Raw genomic sequence first — 16,946 nt, 5'->3', positions numbered from 1 at the left:
GCCCCCAGCCATGACCATTATCTCTATAACAGCGCTGTGCCCCAGCCATGCCCATTATATCTCTATAACAGCACTGTGCCCCCCAGCCATGCCCATTATATCTCTATAACAGCGCTGTGCCCCCAGCCATGCCCATTATATCTCTATAACAGCGCTGTGCCCCAGCCATGCCCATTATCTCTATAACAGCGCTGTGCCCCAGCCATGCCCATTATATCTCTATAACAGCACTGTGCCCCCCAGCCATGCCCATTATATCTCTATAACAGCGCTGTGCCCCCAGCCATGCCCATTATATCTCTATAACAGCGCTGTGCCCCAGCCATGCCCATTATCTCTATAACAGCGCTGTGCCCCAGCCATGCACATTATATCTCTATAACAGCGCTGTGCCCCCAGCCATGCCCATTATATCTCTATAACAGTGCTGTGCCCCCAGCCATGCCCATTATATCTCTATAACAGCGCTGTGCCCCCAGCCATGCCCATTATATCTCTATAACAGCGCTGTGCCCCAGCCATGCCCATTATCTCTATAACAGCGCTGTGCCCCAGCCATGCACATTATATCTCTATAACAGCGCTGTGCCCCCAGCCATGCCCATTATATCTCTATAACAGTGCTGTGCCCCCCCAGCAATGCCCATTATATCTCTATAACAGTGCTGTGCCCCCAGCCATGCCCATTATATCTCTATATCGGTGAGGGCAGACCCCCTCCTCTTTGCGTCACTCTGATCACATGGCGCACTGGGAGCGCACTTCCTGGCCCCTGCTGGGTAACACGTCACGGCCCATTCATCCAGCGCTCCATCCCCGGGTCCTCCTCTCCCCACACCCACATGCCGGCACAGCCAATGCCCAGTGTCCCCTCCCAGGGCCGGCCGATCAAGCTGTGCTAGCGGCTCTGGAGCTCAGTGCTGGGCCGGCTCATTCTGGGGCATAGACACCTACCGCTCACATCCACCAGGTGAGTCGTTCTACTGCCCATACAGCATTCAGTGCGTACCGGGGGAGACCTACTACTGTCTGTGTAATAACCTACCGCCTGTGTATAATAACCTACTGTCTGTGCTACTTACCTGGTAACTGATTAACCCTTTACTGCCAGTGCTGCTAATCTGGTCCATGATTAACCCCTTACTATCTGTGCTACTTGGCTTATTACCCCTTGCTGTCTGTGCTACTTGGCTTATTACCCCTTACTATCTGTGCTACTTGGCTTATTACCCCTTGCTGTCTGTGCTACTTGGCTTATTACCCCTTGCTGTCTGTGCTACTTGGCTTATTACCCCTTGCTGTCTGTGCTACTTGGCTTATTACCCCTTGCTGTCTGTGCTACTTGGCTTATTACCCCTTGCTGTCTGTGCTACTTGGCTTATTACCCCTTGCTGTCTGTGCTACTTGGCTTATTACCCCTTGCTGTCTGTGCTACTTGGCTTATTACCCCTTGCTGTCTGTGCTACTTGGCTTATTACCCCTTGCTGTCTGTGCTACTTGGCTTATTACCCCTTGCTGTCTGTGCTACTTGGCTTATTACCCCTTGCTGTCTGTGCTACTTGGCTTATTACCCCTTGCTGTCTGTGCTACTTGGCTTATTACCCCTTACTATCTGTGCTACTTGGCTTATTACCCCTTGCTGTCTGTGCTACTTGGCTTATTACCCCTTGCTGTCTGTGCTACTTGGCTTATTACCCCTTGCTGTCTGTGCTACTTGGCTTATTACCCCTTGCTGTCTGTGCTACTTGGCTTATTACCCCTTGCTGTCTGTGCTACTTGGCTTATTACCCCTTGCTGTCTGTGCTACTTGGCTTATTACCCCTTGCTGTCTGTGCTACTTGGCTTATTACCCCTTGCTGTCTGTGCTACTTGGCTTATTACCCCTTGCTGTCTGTGCTACTTGGCTTATTACCCCTTGCTGTCTGTGCTACTTGGCTTATTACCCCTTGCTGTCTGTGCTACTTGGCTTATTACCCCTTGCTGTCTGTGCTACTTGGCTTATTACCCCTTGCTGTCTGTGCTACTTGGCTTATTACCCCTTGCTGTCTGTGCTACTTGGCTTATTACCCCTTGCTGTCTGTGCTACTTGGCTTATTACCCCTTGCTGTCTGTGCTACTTGGCTTATTACCCCTTACTTTATGTGCCCCTAACCTGGTCACTGATTTAACACTTTACTGTCTGTGCTAATTACCTGGTCAATGATGAACCCTTTACTGTCCTTAGGTCAATGGCTACTGTGCGTTCTTCACAATCAGTGGCTTTTATGGTTAACAAATCCCCCTGTTTCCCGGACATAGAGCATTGAGTCTTGTTGATGAACAGCACATGAAAAGTGATAGCCCATAGTTATAATTTAGGTGCTAGATTGTCCCTAGATAATTAGTTGATTAGACCATCTGTACGTTAGAAGCTTCAAGGCAGCACTTTTCCTGCTCTACAACCCTATCACATACTGAAGGTGGGGGGCTGGGCTGTGCCACTTTAAACTGCTCCCCTGCACAGCCATACATACAGTATATTTTTCTAAGTAATTTGGGGACTGTTCACTTTCCCATACATGTGTTTCTCATTAGAACGTTTCATGTTGTAACTAGTATCTCCACCCCCCATTCTAATTGATTCCATACTGGACATTGCATTGATACACATGGTACATAATATCCTATGAGCTGCAGTTTGTAAGAGCAGTCAGGGCGATGTGTTGCCTGATGGGACTTAGTCCTGAGTGATGGGGGATGGAGATTCAGATTTAAGGGTGGGAGTGGTTTAACACTATTTCTTGTACATCACTGCTGTAACACTGTGTCACTGTGTGGGTTTACAGGAATTCACTGGGTTTTTAGCATTGCAGCTGACCTGGCACTAGATACAGGAGCATATTCTGAATAGTGAGTGAGGTAGTGTCTGCTACAGCTTCTCTTTAGAGGTGAGAAAATATATATTTAGGAATAGCTGCCACAATTTCATGATATGTGTTTAAGGTGAAGATATTTTTGAGAATTGTGTCTTCATCATAATCAAGTATTGTGTTAACTTTTATTCCAGTAGATGCATTAAACCTAAGACACTGAAGAAGAGCACTTCTTGCTGGAATTGTCCCCTGTGTGACCATTGCCTGGACTAGAATTGTTCTAAACACACACAATCAAACATATTCAATGTCCCACATCCTCTGCTGTACAGCAGTACCCAAAGTTTATGAACTACGTTTTCCTGTAGGCTGCTGAGCATTATGGGGATTCCAAGGTTATAAGTCTCCGCTATGTAACATTCCCAGAACGTACTTTTCCTGGTTATACTTTATTATTATTATTATTATTATTATTATTATTATTATTATTATTATGTGAAAGTAACACAGAGCTATACTGCCAAATAACGGAAGGATTTTCTAATTTTGTGATATTGTAGTAAGATTTGCTAGTCCTTGTCAGATCGCCATAAATCCCAGTTTAGTGACTAACGCCTATGAATTGATTCAATATTGTTATATTCCTGCCTTCCAGCGGAATAAAGCGACACATCTTTAGCATTGTAACCAAGTCAGACCATAAAGGTTTAAAGCCTGTCTGAAATCCTCACTTTTAGTAGAATTATATGTGGGATTTACAGCTTTACAGACTTGGTTGGTCTAATCTCCTCTCTAAACAATATACTAATTTACTAATTGTGTCAGATTGAGGAATTCCAATTAACAAAATGCATCTGTTAAAGAACCAAGACAAGTCTTCTCTTCTTCATACAAGTAGTCAAATGAATGACTTCTTTTATTACCTGGAGACCCAATGCACCATGGGTAAATTATTTTTGGAACATACGATTTCTTGTGTGCAGGCCAGTTGTAGATATACTTTTTTTTTTTTTTTGCCTGCTCACGGCCCTGTTAGCACGATTAAACTGTGGTCTTGCATTCAACATGTTTTATTCATTAAACTTTTCTTACTTGTTGTACTTTACTACTCATTAAAGAGCAATTTTAAAAACAAATTAGCAAAATTTGCTAAAATTAAGTTCTACCTTGGCATTGGGGGATGAGGGCTGCTATAGACCATCTTTGTACCATGAGGTCTTGGCATCTGATGGCACTCAGTAGATGTTGGTATAGAAAGCATTTTACGCAGTGTAACACCCCCAGATCCTCAATGATGATGGTGCCATTGGCGTTGGGCAGGAAGTTGCGTAATCACTCACAGATCAATAATCCGTATCAGTTGCTTGTCCAAGAGAAGTGATATTTGCATTGATTGCTGGGATGTTGGCATTTAAACTTACCATGACAGGTTATCTTTAAATCATATGATAGACATGCTAAAATAGATACAGGAGTGGTCATTAAATAAACCATCCCGCCTGAACTTCTTGAAAAATATAAGTCCTATCTAGACCCACCATAATCTGGGAGTTCTAGATGCAGTTGTACAAACGTGAATGTCAGAGTGCTTCGGGAAATAAAACCTACTGCACCTTCCACATGACGAGAAATTTATTGCTGGCTTTTGCTGTTTAATTATTACATGCCCTATTCTGTAAATTTTAAAGGGACACTATAGTAACCTGAACAACTTTAGCTTATTGAAGCAGTTTTGGTGTATAGAACATGCCCTTGCAGCCTCATTGCTCAATCCTCTGCCATTTAGGAGTTAAATCCCTTTGTTTATGAACCCTAGTCACACCTCCCTGCATGTGACTTGCACAGCCTTCCATAAACACTTCCTGTAAAGAGAGCCCTATTTAGGCTTTCTTTATTGCAAGTTCTGTTTAATTAAGATTTTCTTATCCCCTGCTATGTTAATAGCTTGCTAGACCCTGCAAGAGCCTCCTGTATGTGATTAAAGTTCTATTTAGAGATTGAGATACAATTATTTAAGGTAAATTACATCTGTTTGAAAGTGAAACCAGTTTTTTTTTTTCATGCAGGCTCTGTCAGTCATAGCCAGGGGAGGTGTGGCTAGGGCTGCATAAACAGAAACAAAGTGATTTAACTCCTAAATTACAGTGAATTGGGCAATGAAATTGCAGGGGAATGAGCTATACACTAAAACTGCTTTATTTAGCTAAAGTAATTTAGGGGACTATAGTGTTCCTTTAAATACTTTGTTACGAGTTTAACATTTCCTGTTAAATGCCTAAAGAACTACAGTATACATGTGCAATTCTCTCATTTTTTAATATGATCCATCTTTTACAGACTCCTAGAAGAAATCACCATCACTTCAACGTCCTTCACCCCGAGTTGCAGGTAACATGCTCAGTTAATAGTATCCCAGACTCTTGTGGGAAACACTGCATAGAATTTTGCTTTTTAACTGTAGATAAATTACAATGGACAGGGTTTTTTTGCTAATCCTGAAATAGTTTAAAATTGACAAGAAAATTGTAGGTTTTAAGTCAAAGCGGGAAAATGTTCCTACTTTAGTTTCCCTTTTTTTTTTTTTTTTTTTGCAGTATTTCCTAACCTTGTTAATTTTGTTCAGTACTGATATGTTTGTCTCCTGAGTGTTGCACAACACTTAAATGGAAAGGAAAGAAAAAAGATCGAAATAAAGCAGTTTCCCAATTTTTTTTTTTTGGCCACATTACTAAACACAGAATTTATTTTGTCCTAACGGCCCTTGGTAAACATGTAGTGCCTACCATGATGTTCCTTCAATTTATGGGCAAGTTCTTCTAGTATACTCCAATTCTTCAATATAAATGTATAGGGATACTGAATAAAACAAGACTTGCCAAATACAGGAAATCAACTATGGTCAGATTTAGGAACAGATACTTGGCAGCCAGTTCAGCAGGTTCGGTAAATGTATAAGGATAATGAATAAAACAAGTACTAAATACAGTACTTCAAGTAATCAACTACGGTCAGATTTAAGGACAGAAACTGTCAGCCAGTTGAGCAGGTCAGGCAGGTCCTACCAGGGAGCAGGGCCAGATTAACATAGGGGCTGATGGAGCTGAAGCTACAGGCCCATGCCCATTGATAAAAAAATAATAATAATAAACTGTGTATATATCACCAACACAAAATCCAGCCCACCTACTCATTCACTAAACAGCAATTTCAAGTCTCACAGAACGTAATAGTTAAATTATTTATTTATTACAGGTCAAGAAACAGCACACTTTATATATAATTATACTAGAGACAAAAATGAATTCAGTTCCAGTACATGGCCATAGTGTGGTGGGCTTAACACAATATGGCCATATAGTGGAACTGATTCTCCATATTTGTTTGCTGAGGAGAGGTAATTTAAGCAGAAACCTGAAAGGAATAATAACCCTCGGATAGTTCAAATGATACTCCAGCAGCCAAGACGAATAAAGCTAGGGTAATCACCTAACAATGTCCGCTAGTTAAGAGAAAAAGTTCACCAGGTTTTACTTGTATAAAGGGGGAAACCCTAATAATTAACAGTTAGAAAGTAGAAGAACAGAATCCCAGACATCCACCCCCAACAGACTGGGTGTATGAGAAAGAGTACAACCTAAAATAGTATAGTGGCAAAACCAAAATAAATGAAAAATCTTTATTAAAACTCCTGCTAATTAACGGGTACTATCAAAGGGTAGATGGAGACACAAGGGAGTTGTCTGCATATCACTCAGAAGCAATGAAACCGCTCATCCAGCAGTAATTGTAAATAAAGAGCTGAGTATACAAAGAGCAGAATTACTCCAATACTAATATTGCAAGAAAATCAATAATAGGAATCCATCATACCACACCAAAAAAAATACTCTCCCTAATACCTCGGCACTGCACTAGGCTAGTGCCTACCTAAACCATAGACGCTGCGGAGATAACTCAAAGTAAAGGTGGAGTGCTACCTAACGTGAAAACAAGTGCATAATTTAAAAAAAACTAAAGAGCCCAACGCGCGTTTCGGCGTGCTACAACGCTGTCGTCAGGGGCAAAGTAGTCTCTCATCCAGAAGTCTGTTTAAATACCATTTAAGCAATTAGCTATAATGTAATCAGCTGGTCAAGGGGCGGTGCACAAAGATGTCTCATTCAATCCCTTTACTTGGAGTGTAGCCAGACCTCACAGTGAGGTGTATAATCAATGGGATTGGGGAGACCGCCAATAGGCAGTCACCACCTGTGACTAGTATGGCTGTAGGCCAATTAGGCAATATTTGTTCACATTACCCGTTACAGGAAAGTGGCATCCATCCATAAGTTTGAGGAATTTGTACAGATCCTAAACTCTAATCTCTTCAATTTATGCTTCACTAGCGAAATAGGTGGCTCTAAGCTCTGCTTCCTTGATGTACCCATACAACGGTGTAGGGATGGTAAGGTCCAGAACACTCTTTTTAGAAAAAAGACAGCAACTAACAGCCTACTTACTTGGGGTTCCTATTGGGCAATACCTGAGGTTACGCTGTAATTGTTCATCTCTTTAAGACTTCAAGGATCTAGTACTTTGACATTCATTTAGGAAAAAGAGGTACCCAAATAGGTTCTTAAAAAGAGCTTACACCAGGGCTCTCTTGACTGATCAACAACTCCTAATCGATGAAAACACCAAAAAATCCAAAGGTAGCATCATACGGTGCATTGGCACCTTTGATGCAGGTTTGGAAATGATGATAGGTATCTTTAAAAAGTTTTGGCCCATATGAGCATCAGATAGACATCTTAAGGATGTCGTGACACCTCATCCATCTATTACGGCATGCAGAGGGAGGAATTTGAGACCTTTTGGTACCCAGTCATCTCCCTGCTATTGCCACCACGGGTCACCCCAAAAACTACTTACCAGCGGACATCTATCAATGTGGTCATTTTAGTGCGTGTCCCTTTATCAACAGACATTCTAAAGCCTACTCCAATAGTACCAATACGCAAACGTTTAGATCACGCTCTTTCTTTAATTGTCGTACTGTTGGAGTAGTCTACCTACTCCCTTGTTCTTGTGGCCTGATCTACGTTGGTAAGACATTTCGCCCATATAAATACAGAATCTGGGAACACGTTAATTCACCAGGGAGAAGTCTCGAAACTCCAATCTCCAGGCATCTACATCACCATCATGACCACTCCTCAGCTGGTATACAATTTATGGGTCTGGAACATGTACCTCAACCACCGTGTAAAGGTGGTTGGGACATTAAACTTCGTCAGAGAGCGGCGTTCTGGATCTATAGGTTAAATGGGGGATTAAATGAAGGATTTTATTACTCCCCTTCATATAATACAGGGACTGATTTTGTGACTGTGGCTTTTTATTGCAAGTTAGTATGCTATACAACAATTGTTGTTTGAACCTTGCTTAACCTTTTAGTTACTAGCACTTTTTTTAATTGGTGTCTTTAATCACTATCTGACTACTTGCGACATTCTAGTAATTCATGTATTCTTTAGTGGCTTTGTATACCACTTTAAATCAGACTTCTACTTATGGACTTATCTGTTTACAACTATAGGTAAACCAAGTGAGAGACACATGACTTGTTGAATATAAGAATTAAAAACCATGGACCGGACACACTGGGCATTAGTTATATGCTTAGTTGCTGCAATCCTTACACTTGACTACCATGGGATCTTATAATTTCATTACTTATAATGTTATCACTGATGTCTCGATTCATTAGCCATATGGAAATTTTCTTTTTGATGTGATATTCTTTAGAATACGGTCACATAGTAGTAAGCTTGATTGTAGCATAATTTAAGTCACAGCATTTACTTGTGTAACCAACTGTTGATACAATGTAACATTACCTCTGTCCTGGTACTACCAAGGGAATAAAGCAAAAAGATATCCATTTATTATGGATACTCCATTTACGGCTATAATTATAGGGACACTATAGTCACCTGAACAACTTTAGCTTAATGAAGCAGTTTTGGTGTATAGAACATGCCCCTGCAGCTTCACTGCTCAATCCTCTGCCATTTAGGAGTTAAATCCCTTTGTTTATTAACCCTAGTCACACCTCCCTGCACCTCCCTGCATGTGACTTCCATTAACACTTCCTGTAAAGAGAGCCCTATTTAGGCTTTCTTTATTGCAAGTTCTGTTTAATTAAGATTTTCTTATCCCCTGCTATGTTAATAGCTTGCTAGACCCTGCAAGAGCCTCCTGTATGTGATTAAAGTTCTATTTAGAGATTGAGATACAATTATTTAAGGTAAATTACATCTGTTTGAAAGTGAAACCAGATTTTTTTCTCATGCAGGCTCTGTCAATCATAGCCAGGGGAGGTGTGGCTAGGGCTGCATAAACAGAAACAAAGTGATTTAACTCCTAAATGACAGTGAATTGAGCAGTGAAATTGCAGGGGAATGATCTATACACTAACACTGCTTTATTTAGCTAAAGTAATTTAGGTGACTATAGTGTTCCTTTAAGATTACATGTGGGAGGTACCTTCTAATGGGTCAACCCACGTTAGTACTATTCACCCATCATGTATCCGTCTTACGCCTGCCTTTCACCCATCATGTATCCGTCTTATGACCTGGCAGAAATGCCATTTACTGCAGGAATTTTAAAGTACGGTATATACCCTTGTTTACAGCTTATCAATATATATATAATATAACTTTTATTTTCGTCGTGGTATAAACAAGGGTATGAAATATGATGGTAACTGCCCGCTATGTATGTGGTTTGCGGCGATCGCATATGGGCGGTGCTTGAGGGTGGGATGTTTCATCCCAGTACTATTGAACACACCCACTCTGCGCATGTCACGGATGCTGCCCGTGTCTCACGTGGGAGCAGACCTATGACGCTGCATACTGTTGCCTCCTGTGCAGGCAGTTCGATATGGACGAATGGATGCTGCTTTCTTGTAACTGGTAATGCGAACAAATATTGTCTAATTGGCCTACAGCCATACTAGTCACAGGTGGTGACTGCCTATTGGTGGTCTCCCCAATCCCATTGATTATACACCTCACTGTGAGGTCTAGCTACATTCTAAGTAAGGGGATTGGATGAGACCCCTTTGTGAACTGCCCCTTGACCAGCTGATTACATTATTCTCTTTGTATACTCAGCTCTTTATTTACAATTACTGCTGGATGAGCGGATTCATTGCTTCTGAGTGATATGCAGATAATTCCCTTGTGTCTCCATCTACCCTTTGATAGTACCTGTTAATTAGCTGGATATCGAACCAGAGTGCCTCCTATCTGTCCGTTAGGGCTACCCTCTACCCGGCATTCAGACACCGTCTTTCCTATTTAGGACCCCTAGTTAGATCTAGTGGCTCTATGTTTTAGTTGTAATAAAGGGTTTTCATTCATTTTGGTTTTGCCACTATACTATTTTAGGTTGTACTCTTTCTCATACACCCCGTCTGTTGGGAGTGGATGTCTAGTATTCTGTTCTTCTACTTTCTAACGGTGAATTTAAGTAGCTGTTTGTGTGTGCTATACCTTGATCTGTAATATTATAAATAATAGACAAAATACCAGAGTATTGCAGTATGCAATGATACCTTTTTATTATTGGACTAACATAATATTTCAAAGACAAGCTTTCGAGAGTTTTCCTCTCTTCCTCATGTCTGAAGCAATACTGATCAATCTGATACGACTGAGCCAGTTAGGACAGCCCTGATCTTGGCATCCCTCATTTGGGTCAGCACCATGAGATTGGGATCCACTGACATAAAGTCTGCTCTTTATTCTACATATAACATCTAGGATTACATAGGAATACCAGAGGCGAGCAGGCTGTAAAATATTGATTGCTGTCTAAAGCTATCCTTTTCTTGTCTTGCAGTTTCACCATGTATCAGATAAAGAAGATTTGCTGCATTGGCGCAGGCTATGTTGGGGGCCCGACATGCAGTGTCATCGCGCAGATGTGCCCTGATATTAAAGTGACGGTAGTTGATGTTAATGAAGCTAGGATTAATGCATGGAATTCAGACACACTTCCTATATATGAGGTAATCATGATCTGACTCGCATTAGCTGCCATCTCTAACTACTGTCTGTCTCATAATGTAACAAAGTCTTGGAGTACTGGCTGGGTGCAGTGGGAGTTGTAGTCCACCTCTGGAGCCTAGCGGCATATCTGAATTATTGCAAGCACCTCATTAAAACGACAAAGGGGCTGTTATTGGCATATAGAGCAGTTACACACATTCTATCTGATGAGTGGAAACGTGAGGGTTGGATTACATAAAGGGGGGTGGGAGGAATACAATTTTGGGAGGTTCACGTTTTGTGGAGCCTTTTTTCGAGCAGTGAAGGGGGATTCTTTCTATAGCAGTTGGCTGTGTGAGGGCATTTTTGGTTAATACGTTCTGTCTGTTAATTAAAACAAATAATAAAATTGTGTGACTTTATTATATAAAATGCATTATCTATATAATGCATTAAAAAGGAGGGTGTCACTTTCTGACTGTTGCGACTCTTTAATTCCTCTTCCAAGAATAGTATTCAAAACATAAATCTGCAAGCTGACCACTTGAATCCCCACCTATGTATAACAATTGTATATTGTTCTGTAAATACCGAGTATCCTGCAGCATATTGTAATAAATCTTTAAACCAAGTCACAATGTACTCTGTGTCAAACACACGCAAGGGACATTTGCTATGACGTTCTCCTGTTAAAGCCTTGCTCCTGAACTGCACCCTCCGGTAAAACCTGACTCCGATGACAAGAATCAGATTGGCGTTCGGATGCTGAACTTTAAACTGTTTTGCAACTGTTTATATATTCTTCTCCGCTGTAGAATTGTGTGTGTGCTGTGCATGTATGTAAAATGCCAATTATTAACACTTTACGGTGCTCTTTTCACTTAGCACAGATTTGCAGTGAACTGGAAGGCCAGCGGTAAAATTTCTACAAAAATCACAAATTTTTTAAAATTCTCCATTGCCACAATATCCTCCGTCTAACTATTGCAACGTAACATTTGAAATCTGTTTTAGCGAATAGTCTCCTACTTGTTGAAAGTGCTACCATTTTACTCAACTTTGTGTATATATTACATTTAAATTAATAATGTAACTTTATTAGAAAATCTGCTTTCGCAATTCTTGATGATTCTCCCTTGGCATGTAAACATGAACCACATAATGAGCTATTTTTAATCATGTGCACTTTCACTTGGTTTTTGCTGTGTTTTTTTTTAACTGCATTAAAATCCCAGTTAAACGACACGTTAGAATGTGTTTCTGGTGTGATTAGAGTGCCTGGCCAGTAAGCGATTTGATTGCACTTCCTGTGATGAGGTGGCAGTTGAGTGTCGTTGCAGCTGTACACAGACACAGGACGATTTTAGGTTTTAGAGCTTGAAGCATGCAGATTGTGATTTTGGTTTTTGTTTTTGCGACTTGAATTTAGATTTAGACTTGTGTAAAATACCTTCCTTGCCGACACAACCGTTGCTTTCCACACCAAATTCTAAACTCCCCATTAAGGCAACTGTATGACAGGGGAAATATTTGGAAGGCGGCTATTTAATTTTGAATATGCAATTGTCATCAATAAAATTTAAATTGTGTAAGCAACTTATATCCAAACATAAAAAGAATAGAATGTGTGATTAACATCACATATCATAAATAAGGCAGAGGACAAAACACAAACACCATTTACAATCAGAACGAATTCCACCTGACACATGTTTAAAAAAAAAAAAAAAAAAAATTGTGTCAAAGTCCTTTTCTTTTTTGAATTCTTTATTTTGGTTGTGCAGGTGGTTACAGATAATTAACAGCGCCACAACAGCGTATTGCAAGGTTACAGTAGTTATGCAGTGGCAGAGAAATTGCACTTTTTTTTTTTATGTGATGGATAGCAAGATGTAGGATGACACGTGGTCAACAGTGTCTGTGTAGCTATAACAGCCGTAACAGACGCATTCTTGTGGAACATATTAAAACATTTTCATGGCATAAGTTAGCTTAGTACGTTTTTGCTATTTAGTGAACAGAAAAGACAATCTTAAGCGGCGTACGGGTCAACACGTGTGTGAGCAAAGGTGTGTAAGTGGCTAAGTGGCATGTTGGTGTACGCCTTATGTGCTGTATACAGTATTGCGTTTCGGCAGTAGTTGTGGGTGTCGGTGCTTATGTATCGCTCGGGGCCTATGTACTAAGCAGTAGCGTAAAAACATTGCGCAAAACGAAGCCATCTAAAGTGTAACATTGGCAGAATTTTGGGCTGATCTTGTGTGTGTGTAAGTAAATATTAAGCCGGATCAGACGCTAGCTGAGGTATATGGTAGGGCTCCTACCTAGCTGATCGTATGGAGCTCCAGCAAGATGTGTGGGTACGGGAGCATATATTTCGCCTAGGGCTAAGCAGCTGCTTATAAACATGGCGCAAAGCCAAATTTTCTTTAACTATATAGGTAGCTTAAATCCTGGCTAATCTTAGGTAGTTTACTCATATTTTACAATTGAACAACTTTTTAGATAAGGAGGACCTGGGTCTCCAAAATACGGGCAAAAGGAAAATTGTGTAACTGCAACATATAAACAATAATAATTAACGATTCGGTATAGGTAGGATAACGTTCCTTGCTGCATAGTTACATGCTAAGTCCCTTGGATATAGTGGGTGTCCCTGGGGTCATCGCGGTGGGGACTGCTTAGCCAATGCCCGCCTGATGGTGCACAGAGTCCCGTGGCCATGTGGCATACAGCAGGCTGACCCATCCTGTGGTGGATCGGCAGGTAGGAGTTTCCTCTGGGGTTCTCCGTAGCACCGTCGGTAAGTCCTGTCGGCTTGCCCCGTTGGTAGGAGTGGGAGGATGTGCTGCATCCGGGCGCCCCATGGTGTCTCCGCCGGCCGGGCCGCCTTCTTGTGGAGTTGTGGAGGTCGGAGTTAGGGGTGGTAGTGTGCGGTTTTGGCTGGGCCCACTTCCCGGTCTGCGGGCCAGAGCAGGTCCTTTGCGGCTGCTTTGTGCCTGTGAGCAGCATTGTGGTTCTTGACCCTGCCGCCCGGGTGCTTTGGGTAAGTGAGGTCGGTCCTTGCCGGGTAGTCGTCTGGTTGGGAGGGCTCGATTGCGTTGTCGTCCTGCTTGGACGGTCTTGGGTGTTACGTGTTGGCGCGGACGCCGGGATGCTTGAGGGGGTTCGCTAGGCAGTGCATGCTTCGAGGAACCAGGGGACCAAGATAGGGCAGATCGGTTTAGCCTACTCTCCAGCTTCCTCCAGAATTCCTCGAAGTGATGATCGAGTCGCATGAGGATATCTGGTTTGGTGTCTGTCGATTCAACGGCATATGTCTCGCCCGCCATTTTAGGTGGGCCTCCGCTTGTTTGTGTGGGCGATTTGCCGCTTCTCAGCCTGTCCGAGGTAGTCCTCCTTGGGTGGACCGGGATCACCCCCACCGGTCCGGGGGGGGGGTAGCAGGGCTTGCTGGCGTGGCTTGTGGCTCCAGGGCGCCCCCCAGCTCAGGGGAGCGGCCGCCTCCCCCGCCCGGCGGGCACTAGGCCGCGACGCCGTTCTTGGTTCCATCTGGTCCCAGTCAGGTAGCGAGTCGTTCCGCTGTGGGCCCCTGGTATTGGGTGGCCAGTGAGTGTTCGGAACTGATGGCTGTGTGACCATTTTGGGTCGGATTTCGCCTGATTTGCCGAGATTGTGCTGGAGCTCGTGGAGAATGCGTCTCTCCGCCATGATGGTCAGGCCCCGCCCCCGTCAAAGTCCTTTTCTAATGATTCTGTCCCTTTGCTAATTGACTCGAACATATCGCTTTGTTTACGTGAATGTTATAGTGATATGCAGTTCATTCTATTGTGAATTTTTTTTTTTTTTTTTAAGGGCGAATTTTATTTAAAAAAAAAATAAAAATAGCTTATTAAAAGGTTTTATTGGTAGCCAGAGTGTCCCTTGAAGACCTCTACACTATATTTGTATCTCATACAATGTATGCTTACTTTTGTTCCTTCTTTGTACACAGCCAGGGTTAAAGGAAGTAGTAGAATCCTGTCGGGGGAAGAATCTATTCTACTCTACTGATATTGACGGAGCAATACAAGATGCTGATTTGGTGTTTATCTCTGTAAGTATGTTAGTTACCACCAGCTATGTAATGTTGTTATTCCTACCCTCTCTAGTCCCCAATATTTAAAGCAGTGTTTATTCTATTATTTAATTACATTCTATGTAGGTTAACACACCCACAAAGACCTATGGAATGGGGAAAGGACGAGCTGCAGACTTGAAGTACATTGAAGCATGCGCAAGGCGGATTGTCCAAAATTCGAACGGTTACAAAATTGTGACGGAGAAGAGCACCGTGCCGGTGCGGGCAGCTGAAAGTATTCGCCGTATATTTGATGCAAACACCAAACCTAATCTCAACCTCCAGGTAACAATCAAACGTAATTTATATCAATATCACCAGATATATATTACACACATAGAAGTATCAGTTTGATGAATGAATGAAGACTTGTCAGAGTATAATATGTTGAGTTTACCGCTATTTAATGTTTGAAGGAAAACTGGTGTGAAATTCTAGAGTAGTTATCGAACATTGTTTCTACCTTACTGTAAATGTTTGTTTGTTTGTTTTTTTGTTTGCTTTTTAAACTTTGCATAATTTTAGGTTATTTTTTTAATGTAAGACTTTAACAAAAATTGATTTTAAAGCTGTACAGTTGTGAGTTACAGATACATTTTCTTTGCTTTTTTTTTTCATAAAATTACAAAACAATGTGAGGACTCTTTAATAAAACAAAACCATCAACAACCGGGTGGAGGAGGGGGGGAGGGGTGGCGGAGCCTGACTGCCAGGCTGCACGTGGAGAGAGCTCCGTGACAACTATTGCAAACTCTTGAAATGTATCGACTTAAAGCAGCTGTATACCTGCTCACACTGACAGTGCAGGGGACGCCCAGCACTAAGCACAGCCGACATCCGCAGGTTTTTACCGCTGAAACAAACAGTCTATAACCGAGAAGCCTCTGCGGCCTACCAGAGCATCAAAGCTTGGGAGCCCTGGCTGACCTCCCCACTGATATACTCTCCGGAAATGGAGAAAGTGGAAGGGTCCCTGTTCCCCCCCCCCCCCCCCCCCCCAGTTATCCCAGTACCAACAAATCAATTTTACCGACCTATATACTTAGCTTGCTTTTACATAATAATTTTAATTAGTCTAGACGGTCCAACCTTGTGTAAGAATAGGACCTATAACCAATCTAGACGCATATCCATCGCCTGTTACTTAGCTTGTTGTGATATATATTAAAACAAAAACGAGATATCTTTCATGTTCGGAGTGACACGTGTCTAACCTTGTATGTTGTTCTTGTTGCCAAGCTGTCTTACTGTGACTTACTATTTTTCTCTTATCATTTATCATTTCAATAAAAGAAAGACTGACAAAAAAAACAAAAATTCTAAATCCCCATACTTTTCATTACTGTTAAGTTATGCATTTCTCCCCCCCCCAATAGGTGCTGTCTAACCCAGAATTCTTAGCAGAGGGAACCGCTATCCGGGATCTGAAGAATCCTGACCGGGTGTTAATAGGAGGAGATGAGACTCCTGAGGGTCAAAAAGCAGTCAGGGCTCTCTGTGCCGTGTATGAAACATGGGTCCCCTCAGAAAAGATCATAACAACCAACACGTGGTCATCAGAGCTGTCTAAACTGGTCAGTACCTCAAATCAATGTTATAAGGCCTAACTTAGACACCGATTGTGCAGGAATCTGATTATTTTTGTATTAAAGGCTGCATGTGTCTGTAGCTGGAACTTAAGAACAATGTTTTGTTTTCTGGTCTCAGGTGCCCAACCTACATCTACAGCTGGATTTTGCAGCTAAATAAAACCATCCTCACATTTTCATCTTAATATTGAAGCATGTAAAATCTTTTTTTCACAAATGGGCTGAGCCACAGAGAGACTTGCTGGGGATACAAGGGGTCACGGAGAATCCATTCAATGGGTCATGGGGTTCTGTGAAACATGACCTTGGAGAACGAATTGGCTATTGCTATGTTCATGGTTTC

The 16,946-nt window shown here is 42.0% G+C and overlaps 1 protein-coding gene across 1 annotated transcript in view; it reads left to right on the top strand.

Moving 5' to 3' along the window:
* Positions 1–779: 779 nt before the first annotated feature.
* Positions 780–16,946, top strand: part of UGDH (UDP-glucose 6-dehydrogenase) — a 30,382-nt gene continuing 14,215 nt past the window's right edge. The window contains exons 1-6 of the mRNA XM_063459916.1: positions 780–970; positions 5,190–5,240; positions 10,746–10,914; positions 14,889–14,990; positions 15,099–15,299; positions 16,391–16,588. Coding sequence (XP_063315986.1) covers positions 10,753–10,914; positions 14,889–14,990; positions 15,099–15,299; positions 16,391–16,588 — 663 coding nt within the window. The 5' untranslated portion in view covers positions 780–970; positions 5,190–5,240; positions 10,746–10,752. The remainder of the gene's footprint in view (positions 971–5,189; positions 5,241–10,745; positions 10,915–14,888; positions 14,991–15,098; positions 15,300–16,390; positions 16,589–16,946) is intronic.

This window comes from Pelobates fuscus, chromosome 6, assembly GCF_036172605.1.
Source record: "Pelobates fuscus isolate aPelFus1 chromosome 6, aPelFus1.pri, whole genome shotgun sequence".
Taxonomy (NCBI): Eukaryota; Metazoa; Chordata; class Amphibia; order Anura; family Pelobatidae; genus Pelobates; species Pelobates fuscus.
The sequence above is the reverse complement of the archived record's forward strand: the minus strand, read 5'-3'. Positions and strand labels throughout refer to the sequence as shown.